At 47.8% G+C, this 20,739-nt stretch overlaps 1 protein-coding gene across 2 annotated transcripts; it reads right to left on the bottom strand.

The window, feature by feature from the left end:
• Positions 1-3,992: 3,992 nt before the first annotated feature.
• Positions 3,993-6,786, bottom strand: Osr2 (odd-skipped related transciption factor 2). 2 transcript variants are annotated; one of them, XM_051159470.1, is made up of 3 exons: positions 6,054-6,786; positions 5,000-5,099; positions 3,993-4,257 (listed from the first exon to the last, which is right to left on the bottom strand). In XM_051159470.1, exons 1-3 carry the CDS (start codon positions 6,707-6,709, stop codon positions 4,075-4,077), a joined length of 939 nt encoding a protein of 312 aa, XP_051015427.1. In that variant the 5' UTR covers positions 6,710-6,786; the 3' UTR covers positions 3,993-4,074. The 2 variants fall into 2 exon arrangements, with proteins under 2 accessions (XP_051015427.1, XP_051015428.1); XM_051159471.1 differs by having other exon boundaries at positions 3,993-4,175; positions 6,054-6,784.
• Between the last annotated feature and the right edge of the window lie 13,953 nt (positions 6,787-20,739).

Here is a 20,739-nt window from a genome sequence, read left to right as displayed (position 1 = left end):
GTATTTGTGTGTGTGTGTGTGTGTGTGTGTGTGTGTGTGTGTGTGTGTGTTGGGGGGTGGCTTTTAAAGTTACTTACTTTTTTTTTTAATTATCAATTTCTGTTTTGGGTCACTTCAAGAAAGAAAAGTCACATAGCTTAAATAATAAGGTAATTTGTGTGAGGGTGCAGGTAATAAGTAATAAAAAGGAAAAAAAAAAGAGCGAAGAACGAACTTGAATTATCTCAGGTCATCAGAGCTGAATCACTCTGCATCTCCACCCCTTTATTGCTCACTGCTGTCATCAGTAGTAGCTATCAGTGTCAAGTGACATGTTAGAAGGAAAACATTGAGAAATACGGTCTCAACATCACACACTGCTAGATGTAAATACAGGTAATCCTCCACCACACACAAGTGTTTGCAATGCAGTACATGGTTTTGTCAGTTTGTTCCCTTCCCTTATTACAATAATACTGAAATTATACAGTAATATGGAAAGCAACTCATGTCCATACTCATCTCACATTAAAATTTCTGTTGTTTCTACATAGTGTTAAATGCAGATGTGTTGTCACCCGTACTGATAGTCTTCTGTTTCCCAGGCACCTCCCAGGAGCTGGCTGCCGATCCAGAGCGGAGACAGAGGTGTCTAACTAAATATTTAACTGAAGAAGCTCTAATGTCAATGCTAACATCTGAAAAGTGAGCTGAAGAGATTCCCGGGATTGTGTTTTTTATCACCAGAGGTAATTGGACCTATGTATGAATTTAGAGCCTGAATTTGCTGACTTTAAAAAATATGTAGTTGTCTTAGAGTTAGATTCTTGTGGTTTTCTTCTTACACAATGATATACAGTGAAATAACAGTACAAGTTTCTACAACAATAAGAAGCTTGTGCTACAGCGAGCGAGGGTTTTGAGCTAAGTGCCCATAAGAGCACCTAACACTCACTCATACTTGCACGAAAGCAATTGGTTACAATGTAATTAGTTTTCAACAGTGCTCTTCAGATCTCACGTGCAGATGACATGATGTTACAGTCACAACTCAGTGATCATTTGTAACTTCCGTTCATTAATTTTTTTTTTTCTGCACTGTGGTTCTGGTTGTGACCTTTCCTCTTCTAAGTCTCTAGTCAAGGCATTTGATTCATAAGCTGACTATGATAGAGGGTGTAAGGGAGACACAGGCTGATCTAAAAGACAAATAAAGACTCTTCCTTGAACTGAAAAATCCAGCAGTCTTGTTTCCTAAGACACAGATCTGTCTTGTCCTTACAGTCTTATGAGTGTGTCTCACAAAAGATCCATTTCCTGCATACTTGAGGATAGAGGAGAAAAACAAACAAACAAACAAACAAACAAACAAACAAAAACACCTCAGAGTTTGGAGAGGAATCAAGTATTCAGGACTTTACCTGGAACCATGAAGAATGTTTGGAGTCAACAGGCCAAGCACAGTCCTGGCTGAGCCTAGACGGCCACCGGGTGTAAGAGCTAGTAAACTAAGCTCTATCACATAGATGTTTAAATTCACCATTTAGTCAATAGATTCCTACAACGTGCCCCTAGATGCATCAAGACAAAAGCAGATAATAAAAACTAGTGCAGAGCAGGTGTGGTGACCTGTGTCTGTTTTCTCAGCACCCGGGGGGCAAAGCAGAAGGGTCAAAGCCAGTCTGGACCACAAAGTAAGTTCTTGGCCAGCTCAAGTTGCAGTGGAAGACCTTGTCTCTAAATAAAACAACGGCAAAAATGAAACCAAGAAGCAGTGGCAACTGCCACAAGGTTTGGCACTGAAAAAGCACACAACAAACATTGGCTAAATTAAGGAATAAGGAAATAGCGTGTGACTTGTCCTTGACTTTTGAAATGGTGTGCGGATGAGGAGAGGAACTGCCTTCTTTGCTCTTGTTTCCTCATTCGCTGAGTATTACTTTATTAACTAGAATAAAGGAAAGAAACATCACCCTGTATCAATCTCCAGATCTGTGGTAGGGTCCTCTGGGATATGCCTGCAGCTTGGTAGTGGGCGATGGGCAAGAGTCATATATATAGATAATTCAGCTGATGTCTATGCAATGGAGTTATGACACATGTACTATGGAGGGGCAGGCGGGGCTGTGAGCCTGACTACATGGAAAAAGCCTGAAAGATTAGGCGGCGGGGGATGGGGTGGGGTGGTGGTGTTCTGGAGACAGTCAATGTCAACCCTGCCCTAAGGTATTCAAATATCCCATGTCAAGGCAGAATCCTGAGAGAGCAGGGGTAGGGGAGGTCAAGTGTTAACTCTGTACAAATAGAAGAAAACAAACAGCCATTATATCTTCTAAACACCAAGTTCACTTGCAAGTGCACTTGTGAGTGTGTGTGTGTGTGTGTGTGTGTGTGTGTGCCTTCCTCTTGCTGGGGATCCATTTGTGTTGTGTTATAGACATATAGACAGGTAAGGAGACACTTTGTTGTAGTGAGCTGAACCCCTGTGAGACAAAGGGGTGACTTTTATCCAGCTCCCTTAAGGGATGAATCTGAGATGCTTTGAACCTCCTGGGAGATTATATCAAACAGGCATGGGGGAGAAATTTCAAATCTTATCTTCAAATCCCCATCTGTTATTCTAGAGGATCCTAAGGTATCAAACAAAGGGCATGTTGCTTGAAATCCCCTGAAGCTTGAACAAACTATCCTTGCACAAATAATACCATTTAAAAAAGAAATCTGAGAACGCCTAATTCTGCCTGTTACTCAGTGTCAAACTATTTATGAGAGCCTACTGGGCCACTGGGCCACAGGTTCCATGGATGTTCTCTGAATTGAGTCATTTTCTTTCCAGTTGGCACCATATTCCTGTTTACCTCCACCCAGAGCCTTCACCCTAGTCCTCTTGAATTCAGGACTGTCACTGTCCTACTACCAGGCCACCCTGGGAAACATTGACACTTTCAGAAGGCAGTTAGCTATCTGCTGCAAGCTCTCTACAGGCAACAGCCTACACTTGACATTTTCCCAAGGACAAAACTCAGCCAGTAACCTCACTTACTTTGCTTTGTGGAGAAATATCCTAGCCTTCTGACAGAACCAATCTCCACCCTTGGAAGGAAATATTGCGTGCAAACACAGTTTCTCCTTCCTCCTCTGCCCCCATCCTCAGTATCTTCCTGCTCTGCAGGAGAATTTATATATTCATCCCCTGAAGCAAGATTAAAGTCTGTGTTTATAGTGAGAAATCACAGTGTTCAAAGTCTAATAGTAGGAGAGTTGCCCACCATAAACTTCAAGTACAGGTCAAGGACTTCCAGAACACGAAGCTCCCATCTCCTCACTAGTTGTATGTTTCTTGCCATCAGGGCCTTTCAAGGGCATAACAGCAAACAGTGCATTATCAGCCATGTTTACTATAGTACACTTACCTGAAGAAATAAACTTAATAAACACAGCGACTAGAATAAACAAGAGGGCTAAGACCCCAAGGTTATTCAATTTTATATATTTGAAAGAAAGAGAAAGGGCAAGATCCCATTGCAAAGTGCCATGGTGAAAAAAAAGGGGGGGGGGGTGTGCGCTCAAATTTTATTAGGAGAACTGGAAGTCCTGTTTTTAAAACCTAGGGATAAAGAACGGCCTTCTCGTTGAATCTTCAGGGGTTGTCCATGCCTCCAGAATCCACAGGGAAAACGGAAGTTGACTAGCAAGGCACATCTCAAGAAGCACTGAATCAAGAAAGGTTTTATTTTGAAAATACAGTTTTTAAAGATAAATTTGGTTTCCATTTTCCATGTCTAGGTGCATCCAACAAGATACAAAACAACAGGACAAAGACCCACGACATCATGTACAGAGCTCTAAAATGAGCCGTGAAATATCTACAAGGATCTAGCGCGTGCTGCTTGCTGAAGGGGGTAGTGTGTGGCTTTTTAGAGCTCTCAGTCCCCCCGGAAGAACGCTTAACTCCTGGAGCTGCAGGAGCAGCGGCTGCAGCCAGGGACAAGCTGGGGTCAGTGGGGGTGGGGGTGGGCCCCTCGGGTGGGAGGCGCGGAGAGGTGTCTTGGGGGGGAGGGAGCCGCGGCCGCACAGGACCGATCCTGGGCTTCGCTAGAAGTTCTGCCGCGGGGTGTGGGTCAGGCTGTGTCTCCGCAGATCACAGTTTCGCCTGAACACTTTGCCGCACTGCTCGCAGCTGTAGGGCTTGATGTCTGTATGGGTGAGAAGGTGAGTTTTCAGATTACTTCTCTGATTAAAGGTCCTTCCACATGTGGGGCATTTGTGTGGAGATTCCTGTTCAGATGTGAAGCAAGGCAAAGGATTAATCCTTCACACCACCACGGCACCCTACTCAACAGTTTCTGTCTTATCTGTAGCAAGCCTTAACATAACAAGCGCATGACAACAAAAGAGGGGACCTGCAGGGACAGATCTGTGCTCCCAACCCGCCAATCGCCAATCGTGAGGCACAGGAACAGGCGCCCACAGAGGCCCGATTGCTCTGATAAGACCACCTCGGTGGGCCACGTATTTCATCGCTGTGTCAAGGGCAGGAAGGGGGGGGGGGCGAGCGCGGCTAATCCTCTCCTAAGGAACCGCATTCTCCCGGGTACTGAAGCTCCTGTTTGCTGGAAAATTAAACTATTCCTCCGTGTCCTAAAAAGCTACAAATTACGAGGCCCCTGGGAAAAAGAGCATATGGAATTTCACCCATGGCTCCACTGTCAAAATTACCTTTATTTCCTCCCAAACACGGAAGTTTTAAATGCAGAGAAGATAGAATTAAAAAAAAAAAAAAATTAAAAAAACCCTAACATTAGGATTTACTATAAATCATCTGGCCTGTTCGTTAAGAAAAATTATTTATGTTACATAATGCTAATTTTATATTTAAAAAACAAGTGTTGTTCCCCTGCCACCCCAGAAAGCTAATCTAAAAAGAGCCCTTAAAGAGACACTCCTGCCTTGAACACATTTAGTAAAGCCATAATGATAGAAATGAAGCTTCCACTTTTAAAGGAAGAAATAAACTTACCTGCATATGTAAAGTTTTGTGAACTGCTAGAGTTCTAGACTGACAAAATCCTTTCCCACACTCCTGACATTTGAAGGGCTTTTCTTTGGAATGGATATACCTGAAAACCAACACAAGGTTTCATTGTAACGATCGTCTCCACAGGTTAGGATTTTCTTTCCACAATTATTCCAACGAAATTTTGAGAGGGCAAAGGAAACAGAATTTCTATTATGTTGTTTTTAGATTTCCTGTGTACTTCTGTTTATGGTTAACCTCGACTAACAGACTCTTCGAAGCACTCACGAGCCGTCTGGCTTTATCTACACTTGACCGCCCTCTCTGGCGTATTTCTGGAGCTGAAAGGCAGCACAAAGAGCCAGTCTAGGCCGCCAAGCTTTTCCTCTGGAATTTAAAACGACCAAATCAAGACGGAAGGCAAGGCTGGGCAGTGTGGGGGCTGATTATGCGAATCACTCACAGGCTCGAAGATGATGTCCCACCTCAAAAATCACAGGTAGATTTTTGGCGAGCCCTCCACACCCCTCCCACCATAATAATTTTAACTGAATGCTCTTCACTTATTCAGGGTGTGAAGATAGGTGGGAGCCGGTTCTAAATATAGTGACCTCAAGACGCCCCACAAAGGAAGCCCTGTGCTCTAAGGCTTCGGGGAGGTGGGGGGCGTAGGGGGGGGCGGCGAGAGAGGGGAGCCAGTAAACCCAGTAGATTCTCCGGAAATGGCACCATAGCAGCCAAAACCTGTGCCCTTCACCCATCATGTTGGAAGGAATCCGCACCCTTCGGCTTTTTCACCCTTCTCTTCAGTACCTAGGACGACTCAGAGGAAAACAGAATAGATTTTTCCTGCCTAGGGACCGAGGAAGGCCCTTTCTTATCCCAAAGAATGCAGGCTTCAGGCTGAGAGAAGAGGTAAACACTGGGGGACGGGGGTGGTCACTGAAACAAGCTTTGGGAGGGATTTAGATGCCACTCCATGTAACAGAGGGGACTTTAGTGATATTTCTATCAGGACACGGGCAAATTCACCTCTTCCCGCAGTTCCCAGCCTCACCTGTGATCCCGTAGATGGTCTTGCCTCCGAAATGCCTTGTGGCAGATGTCACACGTGTACGGCCTCTCATCCGTGTGGGTCCTCTCGTGAATAAGCAAATTGTAAGATTTGGTAAAGTGTCTGCCGCAAAACTTGCAGATAAACTCCTTTTTCGTTTTGGAGGGCAATCTCCCTCGGGAGGGCTTTCTGTCCGGAGTCAGTTTACTGAGGCCCGAGATGGGACTTCCCAGCCCCGAGCTCAGCTTCGTCAGGTCTCCCATTTTAGGGGGGTCTTCTTGAGTGGCGGCCACCGCCAAGTTGGCGAAGTCAAAACGGGGCCGGTCCTTGTGTAGGGCTGGAAGGACGTGGGCGATGGCCCCCTGCTTGGGGTGAAACAGGTGAGTGGTAAAGGGCAGTGCCGGGAAGGGGAAGCGAGCGTCCACGAGGCCCTGCGCAGCCGCCATCTCCGTGATGGTGGAGCGGGTGATCTCGTGCACGTTAGGGTACCCCAGCGTCCAGTGGTTCATGTGCATTGTCTGCACTGCACTGAGACCGTAAAGGCCCTGAAGGTGGTCCACCGCGGCGGGAAAGGTGTTCACTGCCTGCAGGAAGGAGTAGTTGGTAAGCTGCAGCGATGGATGGAGTGGGATGGGCGCCGGCAGGGCCTTGCTCCCCATCTTCCCGAAAGCTCCGGAGGGGTACGGGGAGCCACCCCTTTCTTCCAGGTCTCAGAAGACAGAGGGCGTGAGGCGGAAAATGCCCCCCAGAAACAACAGCACACAGAGGAAGCCCTAAAAATGAGAGAGAGAGAGAGAGAGAGAGAGAGAGAGAGAGAGAGAGAGAGAGAGAGAGAGAGAGAGAGAAATCCAGGATTATTATCCCGTCAGTCCTTGGGCACCACGCGGTTACAAGCTCTCTTCCTCTTCTTCTTAGTTCCCAAGACCTCAAGACCAGCCCAGGAGTCTGTACCAAGACTCCCAGCGCCTGGGCAGCAAGTGGCCCTCTAGCGAGCCAGTACTAGGCTTTCAGGAGAGGGGACTCTGCCTGGGGAAAAGAAGGGCAGACAGAGGGCTCTAGTGCAAGTGCCCCTCTCACTCACATCCTCTCAGGAGGGGAAACCCTGAGGGCTGAGAGGTCAAGACCCTCAACCAGCTGCTGTCACTTGGAGCTTGCCAGCTCCCTGGGGGCACTTCAGGTAGTGTGGTTCGACCTGGGACCAGAAAGCCTTGTTCGATCCACTTGCAGCTTCACCCCAAGAGGCGACCAACTCAGGTCGCCTTTCAGGTGCTTACTGGAGCACTAAGTCCTCCCCTGCACAGCAGGCCTCCACTTCTCGTCTGCTGACCTCCTGGGGTTTCTTTTTCTTTCCTCTGCCCTAGTCCCATTTATCCGCAGCAACTGTTCAGGGCCCAGCAGCCGCAGGCAAGAAAAGTGACACCCAGGGGCTGAGTTCTCCTGTGTCTCACCCCTTTTCCTCAGGGGCTGCCTCTCTTCCCATCCCCTACCAAATCCCCTTCCAGATGGTTCAGATGCCAGTCTGGTTCCCCCCACCCCACCCCGTGAGGATACAGAGCGTCTCTGAACCCCCTTTTCCCAGACTGAGTGCTAGGCTCTCTGAAGAAGAGGGCTGCTTCCAGATCCTTCCGAGGAGGTACTGGCAGAAGAGGAAAGGAGTGATGCCTCCAAGGGAGGCCAAGGAAAGGGGCTACATGGGTCCTTGCATACCTCAAGGCCTAGGGCTACACTTGGCCTGCTGTCTGTGTGTGTGGGGGGGGGAGTACGCGGCAGGAGGGAGGAGATTCCTTGGAGCACCTCACCTGTGTTCATAGTGGACCCACAGTCAATCCCTGTTATAAGCAGATTCTGGCAGTACCGCCTAGAGTGGCCTCCCTAAGAATTTCGCCAGGCAAATGCACCGCTCACAGGGCCACCTGAGGTTTTGGACTAAGCAGAAGGTGAGTGGGCCTGTTCAGTTCTCCCTGCCCACCCCTTCCAGCTGCACCAATTTTTCTACTCCAGGGCATTTGTGAGGTGGTGTTTGAGATTCTGTCTGCCAGCAGGCTTAGGGGGCTGTGTACTTCAATGCCGCAGCGCTCTGGCAGTGGGCCCCCCACCTTCCTCCACTGTTTGGAACAGTTTGGAGACAAGAGATTTATTAATGAACTGCTTCTGCCTGGTGGTATGCGGTCTGGGAGTTCAGGCTGGGAGTTAATGAGAGGTGTGTGACAGTCAGAGGGTCTCAGTCAGACCGGTCAAGCGAAACTGCAAACTCCTTCAGTAATAAACTTTCCCAGCACACAAATCACTATTCACACTTGCTCAGCCGCACCCCTCAAACCCTCTTGTATGGGATGGGGGGTTGGGGGGGAGATTCTATTAACATCACTGATTATTTTCTCATCAATTAAAAATCATAAGTTTCATCTTTATTTCCTTCTCCGTGGGTAGTGAGGATTTTCCAGAGAGTCAAAACATTTTCCACCTAGTGTTGAAAAGCAGCCTCTTTCCTGCATCAAGAGGAAACCGAAATTATTATTTGGGTGTATTCCCAGACTAGATTTCTTAGAAATAAATACAGAAGGCAATGCAAAATTCTCAGCATAGGCTGCTCCGGGGCAGGATGGGAGTGTTGGCTGACAGAAGACTATTAAAACTTACGATTTTTTTTTATTCCAAATGTTCTAAGTGAACTTGGCCATAAAAGTCACAAGTGCTGCTCTCCTCTTCCCAATAGTTTATGCTGCAGAAACAAGCCTTTTTATAATTTCTGTTGGTCTCAAATTGCCACTTCATAGAAAGTTTGCTTTAATTTGCAAACCTGGTAAAGGAAGGGCAAGGCAGTGAGCCCTCTGAAACCCTTCTACAAACACAACTCCCCTAAACACCGACCAAACACTGTTGCCTTAAGTAACTAGGGAGCTGAGATTCCTGGGCGCCTGTTTAGTTGCTAGCGATGTATGTCAAATCATCGCTTAAGTCAGCACACGGATCCGAGGTACTTTCGTTTTTGTTGGAGCTGAGTACACACACACATACACACTTCAGGCACTAACTGGACTCCTCTGCTGTCCCTTCTCCTCCAGTCAGTTTCGGACCACTGGTTACTTTTAATTTTGCGAGGAGAGAAAGTTAAACCATGAAAAGTCACAAACGGTTCAATGGAGGTGAGGCTACATTTCTTTCACCAATTTTCAATGGAATTCCCAGGCATGTTAAACGGTTTTTGTAAAATTTAGTTTCACCAACTGTCAGCACGGCAGAGTATTACATATTAATTTCAGTTTGGTAAAAAATTTTAAAACATTGGGTCCCTGGTAATTTGATAAAGAATCTTCAGTCGCTGGTAACTGTGGTGTTACATTGAAGTATCTAAAAATAATACAGTTTGGGGTCATCTGCTAAACCATGACAGATAGATGGGCGGGTATGTTTGCTGAATTTCAGTTCAAATACAAGAGAATTTTATATAAACCAGAGAGCTATAGCAGAAAGAGATCTAAAATGCTGATGGGGGGGAGGATGACTTGGTCAGGTTGGGGGGGTGGCAGCCCCCGAAGTCCCTGCGCCTCTGCCTTCCCAAGGAGTTAATTAAATTAAGATGCATTCTGCATAATATGGGTTTGTCTCCGCTCCCTCGCCGCCCCCTACCGCCCCCACCATGTGTCATTTTCTTTTTATGTTCAAGATCGAAATTTGTGGAGCAGAAAAAGTAGCTGTCTGCACCCGGTTTCGCTTCGGGAGCAATCAGTACTCTTTTGTTCTCTGCTCGCAGGTGGGGGGACAGATCCAGCACGGCTGCCTACACAACACCTTGTTGCTGTGGTCGTCCTCATCCCCCTTAGGAAAACCGCGGTTCCTTTCTGGGCTATTTCTCTACAACCCAAGAGCGTCTCAGCCCCTGGGGGAGCTTGCCTGATGTCCCCTTAGCGAAGACCCGAGTGGGAGGAAAAGCAAGAGGCCAGCACATGGTTGGGGGAAAAAAAAATCACCTATGACTGGACTATTCCCCTGTGAAATGCGCCTTCGGAGCCGCTGGCTTGACCGCACTGTGTCCCGGCCCTTCTGTGCCGTGTGCTCGGGCTGATGTAGGAAGTGCGGGTCCGGGCTTTCTAAAGCAAGGTGACAATATCACGGGGTGATTGGCTCTCGCCACAAAGTACGGACCGGACTTTATAAATCTTGCCGAATGCGTAAATCTACCCAAAACAAAACTAAGAGGCAGCACACAAAAGTTCAACTGAGCTGGGAGTCTCACGCGGAGGACCAGAGTAAAGCTAGAACACAGGAGTATTTTTCATTCTCTGAATTTATGGTACTCCGGACTGAGAGCCTGGATTTCCCTTGAGCCCCCACAGTCCTTCCTTTCTTAAGAAGGCTACAGCCGAGCCCCGGAGAGGAGAGGACACTCACCGCCAGCACCGAGGTCTGTCTAGGGAGCGCGGTCAGACTAGGTCCGGGCAGCAGGACGTACAGCTTGGAAAAGTTATGAAGTCCAAGCTGGGCGAACTTCTTTTTCGGCGCGTTGTCCCGGGAACCGAGGGCATGATCTAGTGGAGCGAAAACGACAAGTGGAGGTGATCTTCGTCAGTCGGTGGACGCGGAATGTATAAAAGAGCAAGCGTGCTCTGGATAAGTGCTCAGCGCCCGCCCAGATCCAGGTGTCTGGGCCAGTTTCTCACCGCTGAAGGCGAGTAAAGTCGGAGCCCGCAGCCCTGCAGGGCCATCACCCTCCGGCAGCGTGCGCGCAGAGTTCAGTCTTCGCCCGCGTCCCGCCCCGGGCTGCTCCGGGCCGGGAGTCCAAGGCTTTAGTAGCGGCCCCGCCTCCCCTCCCGGCGGGCGTCCCGCGGCGGAGCGGGCCTCAGCTCCCAGGCTCCGCCTCCGCGCCCAGCGCCTGCTAATGGTCCACTCTGTTTACTTGTGTTTGGATAGCAACTGAGTCTTAAAGGCACAGGTTTGCTTGAGGTTTCCTTGTTAACCCAGACCCAAGGTGACTCAATTCAAACCTCACACACAAAGACGACGCCCATCCCTTCTTTTTGGATGACACTTTTCCTTACACTGTTGGAAACTCAGCTACTGGATCTTTGCTCTTCCGAGTCCGCAGAGGAGTACAAAGGGCATTCTGTGTTTTGTACTTTTACTTGGTCAGCGGGCCGCCTTCATCTCCATGTTTAATATGTCTTAACATGTTTAATATGAACATCTGCTTCAAAGAGCCAGCCAGAGCTATCAGTTCTAGAGTTTGCTCTTCAGCCTTTACATCCCTTCCCTCAATGTTAAATAGTTCCGTCCATATTTTTGGTCAATTATGGCTACTTGTGTAGTCTGGCTTTCCCCACTATTTTCAAAACGAAGTTTGTTTATGAAGGTGACAATTGACTACTTTCATAATTAGTGCAGGGGCATGTGGAATGTTCAAGAAGAAATTTCTCCCAATATCTAAGCTTTAATCAACCAATGTACATTTCATAAGCAGTTAACCAAGTCGGGCAAAGGAGTGGGCATCTGCAATCCATTGGCAAACAATAAAGAGCCCATCTGGAATGGGTGAAGAACAATCATTTTTAAATTTTAGGAAAATACTATTCCAGTGTCTCAAAACATGCATTCTCTTCATTCTCAGCAAAAATTGAGTTCATTGTTCAGCTGCCAGAAAAATTAATCGAATTTGACGTGTTCTGTTGGGTTTTCTAGTTCTCCTGAAGGTTTAGTTTTGTAAGCGTATAAATGAGAAGGCTTTCCAGCCCTCTGGAATAGCATGACAGGGGATGACAGGGATTCACTTCAAGCAGCTTTAGTTCAGACGTGATGCGCCTGAACAGAACTGAGCAACCCGTCCTTGGTCCCAAACGACTCACCGGAGGGCGCTTAAGTTGGCCAGTGCTTGGAGTAGCATGGATCTTTTAAAGAAACTGTACAATTCAAAAGCGTTACTCCAAAGATGCTTTGTGGTCTTCGCTCCCCACCCCCAAAGACAATTACAATAACCTCAACTGTGTGGGGAAGTGAATAAATCTAAGCAGAATGCTATGATCCGTCTAAGGCTACACGGAGGAGGCGGGCAGACAGTATGGAAACGATCTCATTAAGGTAAAAGCCCTTTTAATCTTATTTTTGTCGAGGTGAATATAAATTTTCGTTTCTTTGGTAACAAGTACTTCAGGAATAGCAGGTCACCTCCCCCCACCCCGTCCCTCTTTCCACTTGTAGGTTCGTGAGGATTACAAAGTGAGCCTGCGACAGAAACTCACGAGTTCAATATCCTGCAGTGCTTAACTTCGTCAGAATAAATTAAACGGACTGAATGGAAGTAGGACAACGCCTGGGAAGGGTTCCGGGTTTTTTTTAAAAACCCTTTCCCGCGTGGGTTCCATAATGGTGCTTTCATTTTAGCGCTTGTTCTGAGACTCAGCTCCCAGGATGCCTGCGGTTCCCTCTCTCCAACCACCTCATTCCTTTCACAGCCTTTCTCAATTTGGAAAGCTGGAGGCAACTTTCTCCTCACTCAGGCCCCCCAGGGCATGTACTCCCGAGGTGGTGACCAGAGCGTCGAGCCCGTGCTGTCTAGTCCCTTTTCACTAAGGTGGAGGCAACTTCTCCAGCTTCGCACCTTTACGGGCCCGTGTGTATTGGGTACCGAACCGCCGGCTTTTCCCGTGGGGTAGACAGAATTTCCAACTTTCCACTAGGTGTACCTCCTTTTCCGAAAATCCCCTGAGCCAGGGCTTGTTATACTGTAAACATGCTTACCTCGCGCCTTTCAGCCTCCGAAGAACTCTGGGTTAACCCAGGCGGAGTGCGGGCTGTGGCCCGGAAGGTAGGGAAGCCTCCGAGAGCTCCGGCCTTTGGTAGCTAAGCGGCCACGCGGTGCCCGGCGGCCCGCGAGCCATGCAGCTGGCGTGGGCAGGTGCAACCAGCTAAACCAGCAGCGGAGCGCGGCTCGGCACCGCCGCCACACTCCTCCAGGCCGCCCGCCGGCTCACCTGGGACCGGCACCGGAACGTCTTGGCTCTCAGACCCCGGGGCTTCAAGTCCGCGCTCATTCTGAGAGCCCGCCCACGAGCCACTCACCAGCTAGACCAGCCACAAGGCCCGGTGCAGAAAAACTGGCCCACCCGGCCACCACCAAGCTGTGGGGTCCTGGCGCACAGAAGCCGAGGTCCCGGAGTTTGCCCCAGGCCAGCTGTGCCTCCAGGTCGGCGTCTCGGTGGAGCTGTCCTAGCTCCCTCGGGAGCTTCTGCTGCCTGTTCACTAGGAAATTCCCGCGGATCGGGTCAGCTGCTGTCCTCAAGGCTCTGGGCTTTCGACACCAGGGACACTTGCGGGGAAATGGCTAACACACTGACCCGGAGAGGGCTGGGCAGTTGCTGACCAAAACCCAACAGCAAAGTTTATGCTGTAGGAGAAAGGGACAAGGTCTTGCAGAGGAAACTCAGAGAAGCTCGTGTGTGTGTGTGTGTGTGTGTGTGTGTGTGTGTGTGTGTGTGTGTGTGTGTGTGTGTGTGTGTGCAGTGCAGCCCCCAGCCCACCCAGGAGTCTGCAGGTGGAGCTAGCAGGTGTCAGACACAGACACCCGGGAGTCGACTGCGCTCTATGGACATCCTAAATAACTTGTGCCCTTTAAAATTACGGAAAACTTATCATCTTCCCTAGGATCCCTCTGAGTCCCACCCCACCCCCCGCCCCCACGAGGCTTCAGCCTCTGCGGAGTGGAGACTTTTTGCCATGCTTTCCTGTAGCCTGAAGGACTTAAAAGCATAGCTTTACTTAAAGTGCGTGCACTCCAGTCACAGAGCAGTGAAGGGGCCAGGGGAGCAGGGAGGCTTGCACGCCTTAGACACGGAGTTGAGGTTGCGGACGGGCCGGGATTAAGGATTCCATCTTTTAAGAAACTGTGGCTAGGTCTCGGGCTCTCCAAGGGGACAAGGCGGAGACGCGCCTCAGCACGCTAGAAGGGCCGCAGCGCCCCCTGGAGGCGCAGACCAAACATTTCGTGGCATGGGTGTGAGTGTGGCCTCCAGCGGTCTCGCTCACCTCTCGGTTCCCTTGGCTTGAAACAGAGCCCCTTTTGCGGGAGAGGAAAAGTAGTGTGTGCGGCAGGCTGCTAGACCGACACCACAGCCAAGGGGCCTTGCCCTGGCTATCCCAAATCAGGTTTTATTGCCTAGCCCCAGGCGCTCTTTGCTGGACGATACCCACTAGAGAGAGAGATGAGGAGGGCATACTGGACCCCAGGGCACCACTCTTGTGCCTGCGCCCCTCGCTTAGTTTCGTCAAACCTCCATACACATTTCTGCAACATACACGCTGTCTACGAGCTTGGGGGGCACCAAGTCTTATGGAAGGGGGAAACAGCTTGGGGAGGCCGAACACAGAGTCTCAGGGAAAGCTGCATAACCATGTCCAAGCCTGGCCGGCAGACGAAGGGCTCTGGACCAGGCTGTGTTTTGATTCTCAAGCCCGATCTGGAGCAAGGCGGTCCCAGAAACTTGTTAGCAGGGCGAGAGAAGCCCGGTGGCCCTCTGCGGGGAAAGAGTGCTGCACGTCTCCAAGTCTTGCAGTTCCTCCGGTGGAGGAGAGGGGTGGGGTGGGTAGCGGGGTGTGTGTGTGTGTGTGTGTGTGTGTGTGTGTGTGTGTGTGTGTGTGTGTGTGTGTGTGTGTGTGTGTGTGTGTGTGTGTGTTACACTGGGGGAACAGTAGGCGGGGCGAGAGACTGGCAAGAGTTGGTTCTGTGTTCTGGGACTCAAACCAGTGCGATGGACAGGGATGCACCGTGGTGGCTCCCAGGTGCAAGGTGAAGGGAGGGCATTGCTTCCAGGGCCAAGTCTCCAGCAGTTTCCCTGCGTGGAAAGCGCTAGATCAACTCCTAGGTGGGGGCTGGGACCAAGGACAGCTTTCAATTCTCGGTGCTGAGCCGGTCAGTGTCTGCAACTAGCACAAGAGCACCCTAGGAGACTGAGTTTCTTGTGGGACCAGAGGGCCAATCGTACCCTGAAAAGATCACTTTTAAAAGGAGATTAGTATCTGGAACTGTGTTTTATCAGGCTTTAACCTGTGTGTGTGTGTGTGTGTGTGTGTGTGTGTGTGTGTGTGTGTGTCACGCGCGCCTATTTTCTTGCTTCCTAATGCTAAAAATCATGGGAAATTCTAAGGAAAATCTTGATTTCCAGTGAGTTCCAATCCTGGGGGGGGGTGGGGGGCCCTGAGCTCACCAGCTACTCTGCTGCTGCCGACTTTTACTTTTTAAAATGGAGCCAAAGACAGGCTAGGCATTTCCAGCTCCACAGCCCGTAGGAGAGTTATGCTCCTCAGCGAGGTCTATTAACATCACATGGAGCTTGTTAGGGAGGCCAAACGCATTACCCCACCTGAGTCAGAACTGGGAGCGAACCCAGCAAACTGTGTTTAGATAAGTCCTCCAGGTGAACATGACGCAGGATAACATTTGAGAACCACTGACCTGGATCGAGTTGACATTTGGAAGCAATGGTGGATGCTGAGTTCATCTTCAGGCTTTGTCTTCCCTTCTCTTCTTCTCACCTTTTTCTTTCTTCCTTCCCAGGGGTAATGCACATCTAAACCGCTGGCCTGGGGCAAGCTTGCACATTCATTCACTGCTTTATGCATTTGGTCACTCTGGCTCTGTGTGTGTGTGTGTGTGTGTGTGTGTGTGTGACCTCAAAATCCTTGGGAACTTGTTGAAGATAACAGTGTCTTCCTCTTTGCTGGCCACCAAATTGTTAATCTAATACTAGATTTCATTTGACTGAAAAAAAAAAGACATTTTTTTTTTTTTCTGTTAGGGACTCAGAACACCTCACCTCATTTTATAGTCTCTATGTCTTTGGGGTGCTTACCTACTCTTTATCTTACTGTCAACAGCTTTTAGGGATTCTATGTATCTGCTGTGTACCCTTACACACACACACAGACACATGGCCGCCCCTGTTCCATGCCCTTCAGCATTAGGTCATAGAGTGTGGCATAGAGTGAGGAGGCATCATAACCGGTAGGGTGAAGTGTGGATAAGGACTAGGCGCCAGTGTGCTTCAGGGCCTCACTGTGGCTGCTTGTGGCAACTGAAGGACCCAAAACTGTCTATACATCAAGCGTACCTACTTGGTCTGCACCGGTTCAAACCACCTCTTGCTGCTTCATCTTGCTGCCCCAAACTGCCTACCTTCCAGGCCACATATATACCAGCACATAGGACTTCATTCTGGAATGATTTGCCACCTTCAGACCGGATTAAGTCCTTTACCTTTCTCTAGGGAGTACAAAAGGATTTTCTTTTGGAGTAACTACAGCAAAAGATCTTCACCAACCCTACATCTGACAAAAGTCTAATATCCAAAATATATAAAGAGCTCAAGAAGTTAAAAGCCACCAAAGCAAAAAACCCAATTAAGAAATGGGGCTCAGAATTCTCAACAGAGGAATGTCAAATGGCTGAGAAACACTTAAAGAAATGCCCAATGTTCTTAGCCATCAGAGAAATGCAAATCAAAATGACTCAGAGATTCCATCTTACACCCATCAGAATGGCTAAGATCAAAAATTGAAGTGACACCACATGCTGGTGAGGATGTGGAGAAAGGGGAACACTCCTTCATTGCTGGTGGGAATGCAAAGTTGTACAACTACTTTGGAAATCAATCTGGTGCCTTGTCAGAAAACTGGGAATAGGGCTTCCTCAAGACCCAGCTATTCCACTCCTTGGAATATACCCAGAAGATGCTCCACCACACAACAAGGACATATGCTCAACCGTGTTCATAGCAACCTTATAGCCAGAACCTGGAAACAATCTAAATGTCCCTCAGTAGAAGAATGGATAAAGAAACTGTGGTACCATGGAATACTACTCAGCTACTAAAAACAAGGAAATGCTGAAATTTGTGGACAAATAGATGGAACAAGAAATGATCATCCTGAATGAGTTAGCAAAGACCCAGAAAGACTCACATGGTGTATAATCACTTATAATTAGACACTAACCCAACAGAGATGTCCCATGAAAGTCTTCACTTACCAGGGGCTTGGGATAGGTGCAGGGACCTCCTACTGGGACTGTAGGTGAGAATGCAAACTACACTTTCTAATCTTCTGCCAACTGAATGAATCCTCTTTGAGAGTTTGCTTTTCTCCTTCTCTTTATGACCTTGAATCCCATGTTTGTCCTCTGAGCAAAGAAGCCCTTCCACCAGACTACTTGTTTTCTTCAAAGATTCTGGGATCAGGGGACTATTAGTAGTAAGAATAATACAAAGTCTTTTGCCTCACAGACAGTAGTAGACCTCCCCCAATCCGATGTAATTAAAGGCTTTTGTCATCCTCAATTTTCAGACTTTAAAGAAAAAGCTGCTTTTTAATGAATCAATATAGGAAAGCCACTGAAAACATAGAAAATTTAATTTTCCCACTGACCATAGTCATGAGTTAGTCTGTCTCCTGTCTGACAACCAGATGATATTTTAAAATAGAAATATTCAAAATATAAAATGTATAAAGGTCAGGAGCATGGCAGTCTCTTTATAACCAGGGATCATAGTTTGACACAGCAACATTCAGAGGAGTCAGCACTTAGGAAATGCCAAGGCCAATATTTGAATTTAGACACATTTTAACAAAGGAAAATGTATATCCTTGTAGATTGTTTGCCTGTGAATATTTCCTCAGAGGATTATACACTAGTCTTGAGTTCAATCCAAATTGCCAAACTCCAAATAGACTATGAGGTGCCAACTTATAAGGCCCATGCAATTTCCTTTCAACAAATATTTTTAGTGTCTATTGTGTACAGTGTACTGGGAAACCATGATACTGTTTGAAACCTTGAACTTTTATCCTGACTTGGGGGTGGGAGCAAGGAAAGCAGAGCTTTTAAGATTGGTTGCCCTTGGTTTTTAAAAGAGAGTTTAGTGTTTCTATTTATCAGTAATCTTTAAAACATGTGTTGACTTCTTCTATATGGGGTGTGTGTGTGTGTGTGTGTGGTGTGTGTGTGGTGTGTGTGTGTGGTGTGTGTTTTCCTGAGACAGTGTAGCCCTGGCTGTCCTAGACTTGCTCTGTAGTACAGGCTGGCCTCGAACTCACAGAGATCCACCTGCCTCTGCCTCCCAAGTGCTGGGATTAAAGGTGTGTGCCACCATGGCCTTTCCTGTGCTTTTAGGCCATTCATGTAAGTCAATGAGAGAAGGCCAGTGTCTCGGCCAGCTCATTTATTGAAAAGTGAATACAAGCATACTTTGGCTTTCCAACTGGAAGACATGTCACAATGATGTCATTTCGCACCATGCTGTGTAATCACGTCACTGTAGGGTCCTTGGTTGGTGACCATCCTTCACTCAAGCTTCTTCTCACTCCTGACCCTGTAATGAGCCCCAGGCAATAATGCCCTGGATCTGGGGACACACCCGCAGAGGTCCACCTCCTTCTTATCCTGTGCATACCTGGTCACGCCCCATGTGTTAACTACACACACTCCATTTTACAGTCACCTAACCCTCTCTCTGTGTCATTTGTCCCCCCACCCCACACACACACCCAGGCCTATGCTTGGCAAACAGGCTTATATCCAGAATCAAACTGGATAGATGCCATGATGTCAGGACACCAGACTGCAGTATTTCTAATATGCATTAGACTACAGTCAGTACTTTTTCCTTTACTTGGAAAGCTCACATTGTGCATGTGATAGGGTTGACTTTAAATAATAATAATAATAATAATAATAATAATAATAATAATAATAATAATTATTATTATTATTATTATTATTATTATTGAGACAGAGTCTTAACATGAAACTCTGGCTGTCTTGGAACTCACTTTGTAGACCAGGCTGGTCTCAAACTCATAGAGTTCTACTTACTTCTGCCTCCTGAGTGCTGGAATTAAAGGTGTAGGCCACTGTGTCTGACTCATGTGTTAATTAATTTAAAATTTATGTCTTGCAGATTCACTATAATGAGTCCCTGGTAGGTGGGGAACAACAGTGAATAAGGAGCTTGGGGAGACACACATACGTTTACAACTATGTTAGTCACAAAATCTCAGACCCAAGGTTTCTGGTTGATAACTCTATTATGTTGAGTAACTATCCCCACTTATTGAAGACTCAGTTTCTGAATCTGTAAATTATAGATGTCTTAGGTTAAATAACAGCCCTATATAAATGTTCTTACAACCTTAGTTCATTATTTTTATGTGTACATGTTTGTGTATGATATGTTGTATGAACAGGGATGAACTTACGCCACAACACGTGTGTAGCAAGTCACTGGAGAGCTCTGTGGAGTCCGCTCTCTCCTCCCATCTCTATGTGGGTTCTGGGAGGCAAACTCGGGTCGCCAGACTTGAAAGACATGAACTTTACCCACTGAGCCATCTCATCAGCTGCCCTTAGCAGTTATGTCTCATTCTTCCTTTTGTTTTTGTTTGTTTTGTTTTCTGAGACTTCTGAGACAGGGTTTCTTTGTGTAGCCCTCACTGTCCTGGACTTGATTTGTAGACCAGGCTGGCCTCAAACACACAGAGATCTGCCTGCCTCTACTTTTCAGAGTGCAGGGATTATAGGGGTGCACTACTGGACCTGGCTGCTTATGTTTCATTTTCATTCATGAACATGAACTGATCTTGTAAATGTAAGCCTATTCCTTCTATTCTACATGGACATGGAGAAGAAACTGAGTGGAAGGAGTAGGAGAATGTCTAATCCTAGTTACCAAGGACTTTTATAAAGAGAAAAATGTCTGATATGTATTGTAATTGTTTTTGTTGTAATTAGAGGATGCACAGTGACAATCTATGGTGAATAAATAAAAGCTTAAGCCCTTATTTTGGAGATGGATCTAATAAAAGGATGATACAATCAATTTTTAAAATTTCATTGGTATGACTCTCTAAGGGAGAAAATATATCCAGGTACACTGAAATTGTCTTAGAAAATCCAAAGTAGGGTCCCACCAGCCCAGAGAGGCCAAGAGGAAAGACACCCAAGTGCCCAGCGCAGGTGCCACTACAGTGGGTGAATATGTGATGGAGAGATGGGAAAGATGGAGCGCTTGGTAGAGAGATGTGGGAGAGAAAGCCAAGCTGAGGTATTCATAGACTATGGAGAAAGGGGGAACTGGAGACTAGATGGTGGCGAGGAACAGGAGGATGTGAGGATGTGAGGAGCCTGTGAGACCACCTGAGGCCATGGTGATGTCCTGGCCAGGCTGCTGCCAAAGGCTGTGGTGTCTGGGTCTCTGTAGATGTCTGTTACAACTGAGGCCATGAAAATGTCTTTGATCTGGGCTACCCTCATGAGGCACTGTGCTGAGATAGCCCTGCCCCTCATCTGGGAAGCTGAGCCTGGTGGCAAGGGAGCAGGTGAGCTGGCACTGAGGGTGTGAGCTCTGGAGAGCTGGCCCCACTAGATGCCTTACCCCTCTACCTGTGGCAGGCAGGAGGGCTGGCCCTAAGATTGAGATCATAAGAGCAGGAGAGCTATCCTGGGCCCTCTTTGAGTGCTGCACTCGGGAAAGCAGGCCCTGCACCTCACCTGCGCAGGACAGTAGAGCTGGCCCTAGGAGCTTGGGGGTGGGTGAGTTGGCTTTGCCATTGCCCACTGCAGCATTGGGTGGTCTAGTCAGGGAAGCACGGGAGAACTGGCCCTAGTGGTGTGGGTGCAGGAGAGCTGGCACTCAGGCCCAGATCCAGG

The sequence above is a fragment of the Acomys russatus genome, chromosome 17 (assembly GCF_903995435.1).
Source record: "Acomys russatus chromosome 17, mAcoRus1.1, whole genome shotgun sequence".
NCBI classification, from domain to species: domain Eukaryota; kingdom Metazoa; phylum Chordata; class Mammalia; order Rodentia; family Muridae; genus Acomys; species Acomys russatus.
Note: the sequence above shows the minus strand (reverse complement) of the source record. Positions and strands in the feature narration are given on the sequence as shown.